We start from the raw sequence: 16,452 nt of genomic DNA on the forward strand, positions 1-16,452 counted from the left end.
AGAAAAATAACTTGCACAAACACAGGCTCCTCTGATTGGGAGCAGTGCAAAAACTCTTGACATGCTTAGCTCTGTTCAAAAGGAGTATGTGTGCAACTGGCATCATTTTTAGAAGATGCTGCCCTAGAAAGTCACCAGATATACGGAACCTGGAGGCATACTCTGAAGAGCAAACAGGACCAGCCCCATCCCTGAGGAGGAAATAACTTTCCCAGAACAGGACCCAACAAAGCAATCCTAACACTTGGGCACAGGAGAGGACGGCTCGCATCCTAAGAATGAACCAGTTACTGGAAGGTCCCTCCAGAGTCAGAACATCGCAAGCATCTCTCCAAAACAGAGAGTGTGACCAAGGCTGGGGCCCCATCATGGCCCCTCACCAACTGGCGGCCTTCCTCTTAAAGGTAGAGAGCCATTCTCCCCTCCGCCCAGGCTCCCCCCAGCCCACCAGGCCATGTTTCCCACCTGCTGAGGCTCATGGTGGCCCCAGATCCAAGGGCAAGCCCCGCCTCCCTCCCACACTCCTGGAGGAGGCCTCCACGGACCCCGCCCAGCCCCATCACAGGGCAACTCGGACTTCCAATAAACCAAACCTGTGGACTTCCAGAACTGCACTAGGACACTTGGGATGTCTCCTGTTCCTCCTCAAAAAGAACTGTGAATCCTCTCTCTTTCATTACTAGTTTAAGAAACTGCTGCTACTTAAGAGACTATACTTTCGCTCAAACCCAAGTCTGATGGAATTCTGGTTCTTGGGATAGCTTTTTGCTTTATAAACGAATCTTATAAGTGACTTAATTCTATTTCATTGTTCTTTCCAGATAGTTTAATTTAATTACTAGTCCATCACCTACACATACAGTTTAATAAGAGTTTAATAAGAGAAGACGTTTAACTCTAACGCAGTTACTGTATTTACTGGGCCAGTATTTACTATAAGAGAAATGCAAATATAATTTTATTTTTACCGTAATAAATAGTGACTGGTTAAAAAAATACAGAAATTAAAATATCACATAACAAACTGGACAGGTTTTTTCCTTCTCTGACAGGCAAACAGCAAGCAGGGCACCAGTGCAGTTTCCTGCACAGCCCCGGGGCAGGTGCTGACAGGGAAATCCTGCCTGGAGAAGGCAGTGAGCACCAGATGAGGCAAAGGGGCTGTACTGGCAGGGGCTCTGGAGGCCACAAGTCTGTGACCTCACGCTCCCAGGGTTCCCAAGGGAGATGCCACAGGGCCAGGCTGGGGCCCTTCCAGAACCAAATTCCCAGTGACTCCGCCCAGCAACTTTCCTTTTCTCTTAACCCATAAATACTTGGGATGGTGGCCTCACCAGGCTCCAGCCCCACCTAGACCTTGACCAGTTCTCTTCTCCACCCCCCAATTTACCTCCATCCTTTGTCTGTTCCCCCTGCAGCCTGCAGTGACTGGTGACTCTGAATATTCCAAGTGAAGCAGTGAGCACCATCAGAGGGTCCCAGGAGAGGCAGGTTAACATCCCCATGCCCAAGCGGAGCGGGGACAGCACTCCATGCTGAGAGCCATAAGCTAGGTGAAGGTGGGAGCACGGAGCTAGGAGCCAGAGGACCCTGCCCAGAACCCTGCTCTCCTCCCACTGGCTGAGCGACCTCAGGCAAGACCCTTGGCCTCTCTGTTCCTGCCTCCAGGCTTCAGGGGCCAGGCAGTGATGGATAACGAAATATGAGACCTTCCTCGGGCGCTCACCCACCACCCACCCGCTGCCCACCTGCCTAGTGGGCCAACTTGATGGGGAAGAAACAGAAGCCGTTCTCTGATGGGTTTCCACCTCCAGCCCCGACCTCTGCCCTCAGCTCCAGACTCGCATTCCCACGATGGACGAGGTGTCAGCAGCTGATTCCCCTGGTGTCAGCAGCTGGCTCCAGCACCTCCAGGCTGAGGCTACGAGCAGCCCTCGCCCACTGACCTAGGGTCGCCCATCTCAGGAAGAGCACAGCCACACCCAAGCCTGGGAGGTGGCATCTCGGAGAGACCCTGATCCCCTGGCAGCCACGCCTCCACCAAGCCTGCTTCCTGTCCCCATCTGTCCCAGATCCGCCTTGCACCTGCTCTTTGCTGACAGAGGCTGAACTGGAGGGGCTGCGGGTGGTCCCCTAAGGCCACAGCTCTCCCCAGCGCCTCAGCTCTCACCAGGTTCCCCTTCAGGCCTGGGGGTGACAGCTCCCACTACTGCCAGCCCAGGTGCTGCACCCTGCCCTGCTGGTCCCAACCCCGCCCTCACCTCTGCACGCAGTCCCTTGGCGACACTCTCTTCAGGTGCCCTCTGCATGTGCTGGCTGTACCCCACGCTTTGACTCCACTAGGCAGGAGTGTCTGGGAGGAAAGTGCCCCAGGCTGGGAGGCAGGACTTTGGGAACCCCATCCTCTGAGCCTGCTGTGAGTCTCCGGCCAGCCCCTTACCCACCTCTGGGCCTCTATGCAGTCCTCGCTGTGTTAGGGGATGGAGGGGGACAGGGGAAGTTGGTGCTCTGTGAGTCTAAATTGTGGCAGCAAACTGGTGCCTACTGCATGCTTTATTGGTGTCTTAATATATTTTAATTAGTTGCCAACATTTACGAATTGGGAGCTTTCACGTAAAACTCCGGATCCCAAGCTTTTTTTGGAAAATGCAAAGCTATGGGCAATGCTGGGCCTCCCCACCCCTGGACAACTGGAGCTGGGGAGCAGCTGCCCCGCGTTCAAGGCGCTGTCCCTGGTCCCCACGGCTCCTGTCCCTCAGCTGCTTCACCTCCAGGCATCCGGCTTTGCTTCCCCCGGGCGTGTTTCAAAGGCCTGCTGGTCGCAGCAGGTATGTCCACCCTGGAAGGAGGGTCTTCACCTTTCTGGTTCCCACTGGATCCATGGCACTCGACACAGCTGGTCTAGACCGCATGGCCCATAAACGTGTTATGAATGAGTGAGTGGGGCAGGGGAGAGGGTGGGGGCTGGAGTGAGACAAGGCAGCTTCTCTCATTCCCCCCAACCCCCGTCTCAGGTTCTAGGAGCTCTCTGCGTCCAGGCAGGCAGGCTCTCTGCAGCCAGATTTTGCTCTTTCAGCCTTACCCACCCTCCACCATATGAATCCGAGAGAACCCCGGAATCCCAAACTCTGTGCCAGGGAGGAGTGGGGCTGGGAGCAAGTGCAGAGCTTGAGGCCTGCCAGCCCTGTCCTGAGTGCTGCTTTGCCCCTTGGGGGCCAATGATATGGGGCAGTCCTGGAGCCCTGGTCTGTGGGCAACAGAGACATGACTCCTCATGCTGGGCAGCTGGGCAAACCCAGGGAGGTGGCCGGGGCAAAGGCCAAGAGTCAGTGATCAGCAAACTGCTTCACTGGCCTCAGTGACCTGGGACAATTCACTCAACCTCCCTGTGCCTTGGTCACCTCGTCTCTAAAATGGGCATAATGACAGCCCCCCCCCCCACAGGGGTGTCATAAGGCCTAATGCAGGCTACAGGTCCAGTGACGAGCACAGTGCCGGCCATGTCATAAACACTCCCCCACGTGAGTCCACCCCGTGAGCATGAAGGAGGAGCCAACCCAGCACCGTGTGGAGACCCATGGAGAGGGCCAGGCCAGGCCGCTGCAGGAAGGATCTCAGGACTGGGGCCTTTGCTGACTCAGTGGGCAGGCGCTGAGACAAAAGCCTAAGGCAGGGAGCGAACAGCCAGGGAGGAACCCCACTGCACATCTGGAGGCAGCTGGAGAGACAGAGGCGGGGTGGGGAGCAGGAAATGAGCAGCTAACACCCCCACCCAACCCCACCAGGCCTGGCCCTTTGCTTTTTCACCAAAAGGGACAACTCCTGGCCACAGCAAAGACACACATCTGTTCACTGAAACAAAAACACATCCAAACTCTCACCCCCCAGAGCGCAGTCACTCCCTGGCAGGGGAAGAAGGGGACTCACAGTCCCAAGCAGCTGCTCTGTGCTGACTGACAGTCTCTCTCCTGCTCCTCTCAGGAATCTTGGGGCAGGAGAGATTACTCCCCCGTCCTACAGATGCACCAACGAAGGCTCAGAGAGGGTGAGTTGATTGTCTGAGGTCACATAGCCAGGGGCAGCAGGGGCAAGATTGGCCCTTTGAGGACCAAGCTAGTTCATCCCCAGCATGACTCAGCCCCAAGCCAGCCTTCCAGTGTGGAGACCCTGGAGAAAACAAGGAGGGCCCCGCAGAGCCCCAGTGCACGCAACGGTGACCTCGGCTAGGCAGAAGCTCCCCCCTCAAAGCCCCAGATGCTGCAGGACAAAGGCCCGAGGCCACACCGCCCTGGCCTGGCTTGAAGGAGGTGCAGGCAGGCAGGCAGGCGATGCTGACACTCTCCCAGGGAAGCCCGCAGCACAGAATCCAAGCTCCAGTCTACTGAGGGGCCCGAGATTCTGGAAGGCTCAGGGTGCAGGAGGCCAAAGGGGCTTGGTTCAGCCTCAGGCAAGCTGTATCTGCTGTCGTGGGCTCGGGGTGTGAACAGGAAGCAGCTCAGAGGCCATCGCCCTCCCAGCAGAGCCTCCAGGACTGGAATCACAACACCCAGGGCACCAGCTGTGAGCAGAGCCCTAGTAGGGGACAGACCCCAGCACCTGGTGCCCGACACCAGCTTTCTTCCAACCAAGAACACAGCTCTAGGAGGCAGCTCTCAGGGAGCCCACTGTACAGACGAGAAAACTGGGGCCCAGGGCAGTGAAGCAGTTTGCCTAAGGCCACACAGCTAGTGAGGGGCAGAGCCAGCCTCAAACCTGGGGAGCCTTGTACCTTAGGGAAGCCAGCAGGAAATCCAGGGATGCCTTAAGCATCGGCGGACCTAGGTCCAGAGCTGGGCCCACCACTCACTCGCTGCTGGGCTGTGGGTCGGGCACATGCTTCCCCTCTGGTAGGAAGGGACTCGTTGTAAGGTGGTTTGGGGACCAAGTGAGATGAAGTACAGGCAACACCCGGCCCAGGGCCTGGGGCATATTCACCGCACCAATCGCCCCCCTTCTCCTCCCTTCCTTTACGCACACCCTTTGCAACGCGACTGCAGCAACTCCCATCAAGAGGAGCCCTTGAATTGGGCTGGCCTCCTAACTGGCTGGCAACAGAATGCGGCAAATGCAACAGTTCTGCTCGTTCAGTGCCTGGGTCCAAAAATCCTCACGCTTGTGCACTTCTCATCTCTCACTTGGAACCCTGTTTCTAGGACAAGAACAAGCCAGGGCTAACCCGCTGGAGAACAAGAGAGCACGTGGAGCAGAGACGAGCCACCCCAGTGGAAGTCATCCCTCTTCCCCCAACCCTCCCCCCACCACCCCAAGCAGCTGACCGCAGACACTCACAAGCGTGAGCCCAGCTGACATCAGCTGGCACGGGCAGCAGAGCCCGAGTGGCCCGTGGACTACAGACTCTGTGTGTGCAACAGAGATTCTGTGGTGGTCTGCCACTTGCATTATTGTGGCAATTGAGCATTCAGACTGTGCCTGAGGTGCATCACCAGCAGGAAGGACTGGCATCAGTTTGGCAAGTGGCAGAAAGACCCCCAACCAGCACACAGTGTAGGTGGGAGTGTGGCCAGACTTGCTGGGGAGCCCTTGGCCAAGGTGGGGGGAGAGCAAAACACATGTGCAAATGGAGACCACCCGCAAGACGCTATCTTCCTCTCCCAGACTGGCCAAGTCGGGAACACCATGCTTCCTTTTCTCCTTAGCACTTTTCGCATCTAACACAAATTGTATGTAGTCGCCTGATGCACTGTGCACCCCCACCAGAGTGGAAGCTCCATGAGGGACGGGAATTTCATGTTTAGATCACTGCTGTACCCCAGCACCTATAACAGTGCAGGAAGCCCTCAATAAATATCTGCTGAATAAATAAACTGGGGAAACGGGCATTCACACACATTGCAGGTGTGAGCAAAATCTGGTATACCCTCAAGGGAGGACAAGTTGACATCCACCAGGGTTCTAAATATGCATCCTGTGTCTTCCAAAGCTGTGCACACGGCAGCCAGCACCTCCCAAAAGAAATGTGTGTGGATGACATCAAAAGACTGGTACCAGGGGGTGCACAGCAACAGGCTACCTAACGGCCCCAGACTGGAAACAACCCCAACGCCCCTTGACAGGAGAATGGACAACCAAACCAGGGTCCATCCACACAATGGAGCACCTCTCAGCAACAAAAAGGACCAACTACAGTCCAGGCAACACGGCGAACCTCAGAACACTGTGCTGAGCGAAAGAAGCTGGACGCAAAAGAGAACAGCCTGTATGGTTTCATTTATAAAAGTCTGAGAGCAGGAAACTAACATCTGCTGCCAGAAGTCAGGGCAGTGGGTCCCCAGATCGGGCACTGAGAGGTGACCTGGGCTGTCTCACGATGTTTCATGAGTGCTGTCACACAGGTATGTTCATTTGTGAAAATGCATTATTGAGTGGGATGCTTCTGATGGGTTCTATTAATTATACTTCAATAAATGTTTACACTGAAAAAATAAAGAATGCACATGCACATTGACCCAGGATTCCATGCTGAGTATGGCGTAACGGTGCTCACTGCAGCTTTACGTTTTCATGGCAAAAGACTGGAAACAGCCTGAACACCCGTCAGTAGGACCGTAAATGAAAGATGAGACGTGCATACAGCAGAGCACTGGCTGGGAGAGGAACTCTCCACGTACTGACAGGGAAAAGCTCTAAGAGATGTTGTTAATTGAAAAAACCACAGGACAGAACGGAGCGCGTAATATGCCAGTATTTGTGAAAAATACATGCGCACACCCTCATGCTTGTAGCTGTATTGACCAGAGGTTCTCAAGTGTGGTCCCAGGCCCTGGAGGGTCCCCCAGACCTTTCCAGGGCTCCATGTGGTCCACATTACTCTCATAATAGCACCACCCCATTAGCCGCCTTCTTTATGCTCTTTCTCCCCCAAGTACACACTGGAGTTTTCCAGAAACTACGTGACATGGTGATGATGTCATCACTTTGGTGGCTAATGGAACGTGTGCTTGTGTTTTCTGTGCTTTCTAGAATTTTCTAAAGTAAGCTCACGAAAAGATGATCAACATCGTTAGTCACCAGGGAAATGCAAATCAAAACCACAGTGAGATGCCACTTTACACCCACTAGAATGGCTATACTCAAAAAGAGACAACAAGGAGTGGTGACGTGGATCTGGAGAAACTGGAACCCCCATGCATCGTTGGCGGAAACGTAAAATGGTGCGGCTGCTGCGGAAAACAGTTTGGCAGTTCATGTGATGGTTAAACACAGAGTTACCATATGATCCAGCAATTCTACTCCTAAGTATATTCCAAGAGAAACGAAAACACATGTCCACACAAAAATATGTACATGAATATTAATAGCAGCAGTACTGATAATAGCTAAAAGGTAGAAACACAATGTCCATCAATGGATGAATGGATTAAAAAAATGTGGTCTATCCATACAATGCAATGTTATTCAGCCATAAAAAGGAATGAAGCACTGACACCTGCTACAATGTGGATGAACACTGAAAGCATTATGCTAAGTGACAAAAGATAGTCCCAAAAGACCATATATTGCATGATTCCATGTCCAGGAATGTCCAGAATATGCAAATCCATAGAGACGGAAAGTAGATTGGTGGTTGCTGGGGGCTGGCAGAAGGAGGGAATGGGAAGTGGCTGATACTGGGTATGAGGTTTCTTTTCGGGGTGACGAAAATGTTCTAAAATTAGATTCTGATGATGTTTGCACAACTCTGACAAAAACTCTGAACTGTACACTTTAAATGGGAGGACTTTATGGTATGTGAACAATACCTCAATAAAGCTGTTTTGAAAGAAAGAGGGAAAACACAGTTTTAAAAATTAAAATAAAGAAACCCACGACAGGCCTTGCCTTAGCCCCAGACCCTCACTATGGGGAGCAGCTGTGAAATGCACAGGTTTCCTCCAAGAGACATACACTCTGGGGGAGGCAAAGGCAGGGAGGGCCCAGCTACACGCCACTCAGACCCACTCTCGGCTCCGGGGCCCCCACGGAGGCGTGAGCCCACCCCCTCCACTGGAAGACTGGGGTCCCCTGCCCAGCCCCACTGTGACCTCCAGAAGAGTCCCCTCCCCTCTCAGGACGCCAGCTGCCCTTCCATGACACAGAATGACCACTCAGACTCTCTCCAGGTTGCCACAGGGTGAAACTCCAGCAGAGAATCCACCCCAGCTGCCAAAGTGGCAACTGCCAATTTTCAACAAAAGCCAGCACGCTGAAATTTACATGCAGTCTTCCAACGTCTAAATGTCTGCAACAAAATTCCAGTGCTCACGCCTGGCAGAAAGAAGCTAATAGGCGGACACACGAGAGGTGTGTGCACCACACGAGCTGGACAGCAGGCAGAGGTGGGGCCAACACCGGCCACACCCTCACTCCACATAGGCCCCGCGCCTGAGGCATACTCCTCACCACGGCCTCAGCTCACACCCACGCCACTTTCTCAGTGAGGAAACGGGGGCTCGGGGGGTGATGTCCCAGGCAATGGGTGGGCTTCAGACCAGAGAATCGCCCTGCAGACCTGGCAGAGACACATCCCATTTCAAGGCCCTGGGGGCTGGAGACGAGGAGGGAAAGGGCCAGCTGGCTCACCTGTAACCTCTCCTCGCAGGGCTCTGCCACTGAGCAGGGCCACAGCTCCCACAGGATGACCCCCTCCCCAGCCTGCTCCAGGAGCCTTGTGTTCTTGCAAGAGGGAATTCTGTTGCATAGGACATGGGCTCCCACAGGTCCTGGGCCATGCTTATGGACTCCTCAGACCCCACACAAGTTTTTAAATCTCCCACAGGCCAACACTGGAGAGGAGAGGGGAGAGTCTGCAGGGACCCTCTGAGAACAGGGAGGGTCTAGGCGGGTCCCTCTCTCCTGCCCCCTGGAGCCACTGCCTGGTGATGCTGGGGGGCCTTGGAGACCCATGGACATTGGGAAGGCCCGGTGCCGGCTCCCGAGGCTGCAGAGTGAGGCAGGGAGAGCCCTGCTCCTGCATTCCCCTCACTGCCCCCAGAGGAAGTGCTGCACAACACAAACAAGAATCTACAGCCTCCTGCCTTACACCAGTGGCTCTCCACTGCCCTTGGGACAGGCCCAAATCTTCATCCTGAGGATAAACACCGTTGCCCTGGGCCTGGCCCCTGCCCCTCCCCAGCCTCTTCTACACCAGCCACACAGCCTCCTTTCAATCCAATTCACTCCCTCCAGCTGCAGGGCCTTTTCACATGCTGTGTCCTCTGCCCGGAGCACTCTCTTCTCTCTGCTCCCCACCTACCACTCAGTCCTACCACTCACCCCTTGTGCTCAAACATCACTTCCCCTAGGAACCTTCCCTGATCCCAGGAGGAGTCAGATCCCCCCACACAGGTTCACAGAGCACACGGCCTCATTCCTCGGCCACCCGTGTGCCTACCGGGTTCTTCATCTTCCCCACTTGGCTGTAAGCTCCCTGAGGGCAGGGACTGTGCCGGGTTTCACTCAGCATCACACGTTCAGCACCTGTCACAGCCCACGCTCACGCTGGGCAATCAGAAATGACCATCAGGGAGGAAGACACGAAGAAACGTGAGGGAAACCTGGACCCACCACTTCCTGCACGTCTGTCTGTGGGCAAGCGGCCCGACTCCTCTGCCGTAAACGAAGGGGCGGCTGTGGGGATCACAGGCGATAATATCACCAAGTGTCCGCCACAGTGCCTGGCAGGAGGCAAAAGCACAACACAGTGTTTGCAATTAATATAAAGCTATTTGAGTTTTAAAGTTTCTCTGTTAACCAGAACATGAAAGCTTTCAAAGCCCCCTGCCCTGCAGAATCTGGTTACGGAGGCCCCGAGGAAGAGGCCCCTTTCCTGCCACGTTCCTGGGGCCTGCAGAGGTTTTGCTGGAGCCGTTTCCAGGAGGGGGGCTGCCTCCAGCTGCTCCAGGAACCCCTGGCTTCCTGAAGGCCGCCCTGTCCCAGGGTTCCACCCTTTGTGATGCAGGAGGGCAGCGGGGGGTGGCCCCAGGCTCCCTCCATCGTGCCAGCCCAGCAGTAGAAGGCACGCTCACAAAGCTCCCTGAGTGACAACAGACATCAGACCCTCTCCCTAGCCCAGGGAGCCGGGCACGTGGCTTCCATTAGGCCACATCTGGACATGCTCAGAGACAGCCTGGATCCCTGGCACAGCTCTGGCTCAAAGACAGGACCCCCCCACCAGCAGAGCCTGGGGCAATGGCTGGAAACCTTCTCCAGGCCCCAGGGCTGCCATGGCAACATGGCTGGGGGTCATTTCCGCCCCATGGCCTGCCTCTCAGCAGGCCGTAGGGGGGAGCACTGACAAAGCTACCTCCCTAGCTTCTCCCCACCCCCACAAGTGACCCTCCATCACCAAGATCCCCTCAGCCCCCACTCACAATAGCAGCCAGGGGGGCTCTAAGGCCCCCACTTCCCCAAAGCCGCTCAATCAGGCACCTGACCCCCACCTATAAGGCCTCCCACTGCCTACCCTTTCCATGCTGCAGGCACTCAGTTGTGACCATGAATAAATGTGTGTGCTTATCCACTTAACACCCTCCTCCCCCATTGGACCCCACAAAGGGGAGAGGCTTGTGCCTGCCTTTCCACTGGCACAATCCCCAGCACAGAGAGGGGGCTCCATAAATATCTCTTAGTAAGTGGGTGGACTGAAGAACGGATGGTGACTAACAATGGCTAACATTTTTAATTACTCGGCAAGTGCTAAGCTCCATGCCAGCATTGGACATGAATTAACTCATTTAATCCTCAAAAGAGTGCCACAAGGCAGGGACTTCTCTGCCACTTACAGATGGAGAAAATGAGGCACAAGACGGTAAGCCGCTTGCCTAGGTTACACGGGGACTTGAGCCAGAGCACATGAATTGGTGGGTGACGGGCGGACTCGGGGTAAGGAGAGGAGGGAAGACGGATGGGGTGATGGATAGCATGCTGGCCCTCATTTATCTGGCCAGGGCCAAGCTCCTGGGTCCCGTTTAAATCCACCTACCCCAACTCCTATACCTTCCTTTCCCTGCACATGGAAAAACGCAGCCGCCTGTCCGTGCCCCGCTACGGGTTTGCATGTGCTGAGCCCTCCGCCAGGACAGCCCTGAGACGGAATAAGGGGCCCTCAATCAGGGGCCCCTACCCAGGAGCAGCCCTCATCAAAGGCCACACCCCAAATCCATTTGAGAAAACCCAAGGCAGAGAAAAAACATCTAGGGCTCCTGAGAACAAAGCAATTCTCCAAGATTCCACAGGCCCAGAACCACAGAAAGGCCTTGGCAGCCAGAGCCGGGGGTGGGGGACAGGGCTGCGCCTGCTTTGGAAACCCTAGAGGCTGCGGCCCAAACAGTGCATGCACCAGGCTCCAGAGCCAGGCCCGCAAGCCCTCCCCAGGCACACGTGTACTCCATTACAGCCCTGCCCCGCCCCACACATGCTCCCCACCTCCCGCAGGCTCAGGGCTGGGGGGGAGGAGGACCCTGAAGCCCACTGCTCTCATCCCAGCCCACCAACTCCCACTGCGTGACCTGGAGCCACTAGCCACACCTCTCTGACCTTGACCTGCTCAGCTTAAAATGAGATGCAGCCTACCTCCCCAGTTTATGGCGAAGATCATGTCACAGAAATGGGGCGGCACCTCATGCTCCTCGAGGGTGAATCTGTGCCCTGCCCGCCATAAGTGGGCCAGAAGGACAGCCACCTGGGCTGCAGGTCCCACAGGTCAGGAGGAGCCCGGAGTTCCACCCTTCACTGCGTGTACACAGGCTGTGCACACAGTCGACGCCCAGCAAGAGCTACACTTGACAGATAGGAAAATGGGGCCCAGGCCACACACCTGTGGGCAGCAAGGAGGTGGATGGGAAGGCCACAGAAATCCCAAGGCCCCCTCATGCCCCCTCCTCCAGAAAACCTTCCCAGATACCACCCATACATCCCTCCCTCACAGCCCCCGCCTGTGGACCCGGGCCAGATTGGTCCATTCCCGCCTCCGCAGGCCCTGTTCGCACTTGACACTTAATGAAGGTTTATGGAGTGGATGATACAAGATTGAACGAGACAAAGACTCCCAGCTGTGGGGAGAGATCTCTGACAACTAGACAACGCCCTAGGGCAGGGGGTGGGGGTCAGACAAGACACAAAGATTCAAGGAAGGCTTCCTGGAGGAGGTGCTGCCTGAGGTGCCCGGGATCAGTGTGAGCAAGAAAGGAACAGAGGGGAGAGGACAGCGTAGGGTACTCATGGGATGGCAGGGGAACTAGGGTGAGGTGGTATAGGATAGAGGGGGTGGACAGAGAGCCCCCACTGATTCACTCATTCATTCACCCAATGTTTATAGAGCAGCAGCTGTATGCCAGGCCCTGCTGGAGGCCTTGGGCATAGCAGAGAAGATGACCGATGTGGTCCCTCTGCTCATGGCACTAACATTCTACTAGAGAACACAAGGCTCAATAAGTAACTATGTACTATAATGCCAGGCACCCCTAGGGAAATTAAAGCAGGCTAAGAGGAAGGTGGGCTGCTCTTTCAACTAGGCGGTCAGGGAAGGCCTCTCTGAGGAGGAGACCTTGAACAGAGAGCTAAATGGAGGGAAGGAAGGAGCCACTTGGAAGAGTATTTCAGGAAGAGGGAGTGGCAAGTGCAAAGGCCCTGGGCTGGAAGGTGCCTGGGGATGGGGAGGGTTGCTATGGACTGAGTGTCCATGCCCCCCTCCCAAATTCATGTTAAAACCCTAATCCCCAACGGGCTGGTTTCTGGAGATGGAGCTTTGGGGAGATAATTAAGTCATGAGAGTGGAGCCCTCCTGATGGGATCAATGCTCGTTTAAGAAGAGATGCAAGAGAGCCTGCTCCTCCTCTGCTGCATCTCAGCTGCCATGCATTCTCATCTGCTCATCGTGACCTCACATGGACGTTGTGAGGACACAGAGCAGACCGCCGTCTGCACACCAGGAAGCAGGCTCTCACCAGACACTGGATCTGCCGGCACCTTGATCTTGAACCTCCAGCCTCCAGAACTGTGAGAAATAAATGTCTGTTGTTCAAGCCACCCAGTCCATGGTATTTCTGTTCTAGCAGCTGGAATGGACCAAGACAAGGGTGATGAAAAGGAGGTTCAGGAGGTCACAGGGGCAGGCTGTGCAGGGCATGTGGCCCCTGAGAGGACTTTGGCTTCTCCTCTGAGTAGGTGGGAGCCACAGCACAGTGCTGAGCAGAGGAGGGATGAGAACGACTTGTCTGTTAACAGGACCCCTAGCTGGAGGGGTGGCAGACCCGGTGCTGGGTTCTCACAAGGAGCCCCCACAAGAGACAGTGGCCCTTCTACTGCCACCTCAGAGACCAGGAACACAGCCGTGCCCAGGGGCTACTATCAGGGAGGATGTGAGCAGGCAGCTGCACCAGATCTGTGAAGCTCCCCTCTTCCTGCCAGGGCACCCATGGACCCCAGTGGCCCAGCATGCACCTGAGCTGGAACCCTCCTCTTTGGGGATCCCCCAGCCCTGAAGAGGTATGCCTAAGAGGCCCTCAACCACAGCCCAACCAGGTAGCCCAGCACCCACCTTGACAGGGACCTCACCCCATCACCCACTCTATCCCCAGGAACAGGACCAGGGAGAAAGCTCCATCTCAGAGCCTCCTGCCCCACAGTGTAGTTCCAGCCTGGCCCCACAGACCCAGGCCTGCCCTACCCCAGGCAGCTGTGCAGAGACCCGGGGCAGGGACAGGCCCCAAGGCTGTCTTTCCCTGGGCTGGGTGCCCCTGGAGGAACTAGGAAAGGGGCTTACCTTCAGAGTCACCTCTGGGGACAGAATGGACAGAGTTGGGGTCTGTGTCCTCGTCTGGCCGAGGACGGGGTAGAACCAGCGACTGCTTGGGCCCTTCCTTGGTGGGTGGAAGCAGAGCTGCCTTGTGCGGAGATGCAGTCAGGATGGTATGGGTGCTGGGCTCCACTGGGCCCCCAGGAGAGCTCAGTGTGGCCTGCAACGGGAGGACACTGGCCGTGCTTGATTGTAGAATGGGCCCAGCTCCCTCCTGCCCAGTGCTGCGGGGAGTGGCCTGGGCGTCCGGGATGAGATTCTCTTCGGGTCCTGCCCTGGCCTCTGCCACCTCCTCTTGGACAGGGAGACCAGGCCCAGGTGGGCGTGTGGTGGGTGGCCCATCCAGCCCCTTGGGGCCACCTGCTGCCGGCCGCTCCCTGACCGTCAACTCCTCCCTCTCCTCCTCTCCTTCCTCCTGGCTGTCCTCCATCACTCTCGTGGCTTTGGCCTGCATGGGGGCCGGGGGACCCAAGGCAGTAGCCACTGTGGGCCTGGGGAGGGAAGCCGGCCAAGGGGTGGCCTGGATGGCTGATGGTGGCCGAATCCCGCCTCCCAGAGCAGCTGGGCCCCCTGCGCCAGCCTGGAGCTCGCCCGCCAGGGCCGCCGCAGCTTCCACCTCAGCCACCTCCTGGTCGTAGCTGTAGGGGTCTTCATAGTGTCGCTCAGGGTCACCCTCCTCGGCATCTGAGAAGTTCCCGGTGGAGGCAGCTGGCATGGCCTCAGTGTCTCCATGGCAACCGGGGAGCTGGTAGCAGATGAGCTCGCCCCCGGTGTCAGGACAGTGGCAAGCCCGGCAGGGCGGCAGGTGGATGGTGTGGCCGGCAGCGTACTTGCGGCCAGTGTGGACACAGCCCACCTGGCCACACTGCGGGCAGCTGTCGGCTGCCACCACGGCCTCGATGCAGTTGGGCGGCAGCTCTGGGCACAGCATGAACTGGCAGCTGATCTTGCCGCCACCCGGTGGGCAGGAGCACTCAGTGCTGCCGAAGTCCACAAAGTAGGACTGGCCGGCGGGCACGCGGCCTCGCACAAAGCCGCCCTGCAAGCAGTCGTAGTACTGGTAGCCCTCACAGGCGCAGCCCTGCTGCACGCACGTGGCGCAGCAGGCACCTGGCTCCAGCGCCTCCTCGATGCAGTTCTCCAGCGGCGGGCACTCGACGCCCGTGCAATCCTGCCTCGGAGCGGCCGCACCCATGCTCAGGCCCAAGGCCAGGGCCAGGGCCAGGGCCAGGGCCAGCCAGGCTCCCACAGGTTCCCGGAGCAGCGCCATGGTCCCACAGCCAGCCCAGGTGCCACCTCGAGATGAACAGTCCCCTCTCCTGGGAGGCCCTGGGGGAATCAGAAAGGACACCTGTCAGCACCACACGGGCCAGCACACGTGGACACATGCATCCCCCAGGCACATACACCAGCACACGCACAGGGACACAGCCTCAGCCACCTCCACTCACACGTGTGCACCCCTGTAACACAGCCCACGCGTGCACTCATTCCCACGTCCCCATGCACACGCTCCCAGTCATGTCTACTCGGATGCACAGATGGGGCATCCACTGTCGCTCAGGTGCCACAGGTATTGACAGAGTCGCCAACATGGTCCCACTCAGGGCCGCTGACCCCCACCCTCGTCTGCCTTCTGACACCTACCCTCTGGGTGGGACCCTCCTGCCCACAGTCCCAAACACACACACACACACACTCTCACACCCACACACTCATGCCTGCACTCTCACTCAGTCACACTCACTCACCAAGGCACATGTCCAGCATGCCTGGGGCACTCTGGGTCTCTCCAGCCCTCAGTGACAAGCACCGCAGTCATTCACACACCCCGCACAGTCCTCCACAGTTACATATACTGTCTCACCCACATGCCAGGACACCACGGGCAGTCTTGCACACGCAGTCCCATCGCGTGCACACACACACACGACCACCCAAACAATTTCTCTTCCCCAAAAACCCAGCTCGACCCCCAGCCAGAGGCCTGTGGCTGCCAGCCAGAGGACGTGGTCAGGTGGATGCTGGGCAGGAACAAGCCGCCTCCAGGCCTTGGCATGGCCAGCCAAGTCCCCCACCTGGCCCTCAGACCCCAGGGCTCAGGATCCCCCAACAGAGCCCCTGGACTGCAAGCTTAGCCCAAGGGGAGGCTCCTGACAACCTCCTCAGCTGCCTCAGCAAATGTGACCACCATTTCCAGAACTGTGCTGGACACCCACTGTCCCCAACACCCCCCCACACCCCAAGTCCTGTCTGCTCTCCCCTGTGAACAGCTCTCCACTCTCTCTGCCCCCAGCTTCAGGCTCCCCTCCCACCCACTCTGCCCTCCCCAACTCCACTCCTGCCCTTTCTCTGCAGGCCAGTCTGATCTGAGAGCAGCGGACCCCCACACACCCCACCCGCAGCACCCTGCTGCCAGCCCTGGGCGGAGCCCCCATGCCGGGCTATTGTTTGCACGCACTTTGCTAAAACTGTCTGCTTTTTTTAAAAAGGAGAAAAAAAAGAGGCCAGCCTGGAGGCCAGCGTAGTGGTTAAGTTCCTGCGCTCCACTTTGGCAGCCTGGAGTTCGCAGGTCCAGATCCTGGGCGTGGACCCCCACACTGCTTACAAGTCATGCT

General features: G+C 57.0%; 1 protein-coding gene across 4 annotated transcripts in view; it reads right to left on the minus strand.

Moving 5' to 3' along the window:
- FBLN2 (fibulin 2) overlaps nt 1–16,452 on the minus strand; it is an 89,099-nt gene that overhangs the window by 46,961 nt on the left and 25,686 nt on the right. For all 4 annotated transcript variants that reach the window (XM_087431587.1, XM_087431588.1, XM_087431589.1 and 1 more), the window contains exon 2: nt 13,802–15,163. In XM_087431587.1, the coding sequence (XP_087287713.1) occupies nt 13,802–15,104 (1,303 nt within the window). In that variant the 5' untranslated portion in view covers nt 15,105–15,163. The remainder of the gene's footprint in view (nt 1–13,801; nt 15,164–16,452) is intronic.

Source organism: Ceratotherium simum, chromosome 5 (assembly GCF_057802395.1).
Source record: "Ceratotherium simum simum isolate JZ-2026a chromosome 5, ASM5780239v1, whole genome shotgun sequence".
NCBI lineage: Eukaryota > Metazoa > Chordata > Mammalia > Perissodactyla > Rhinocerotidae > Ceratotherium > Ceratotherium simum.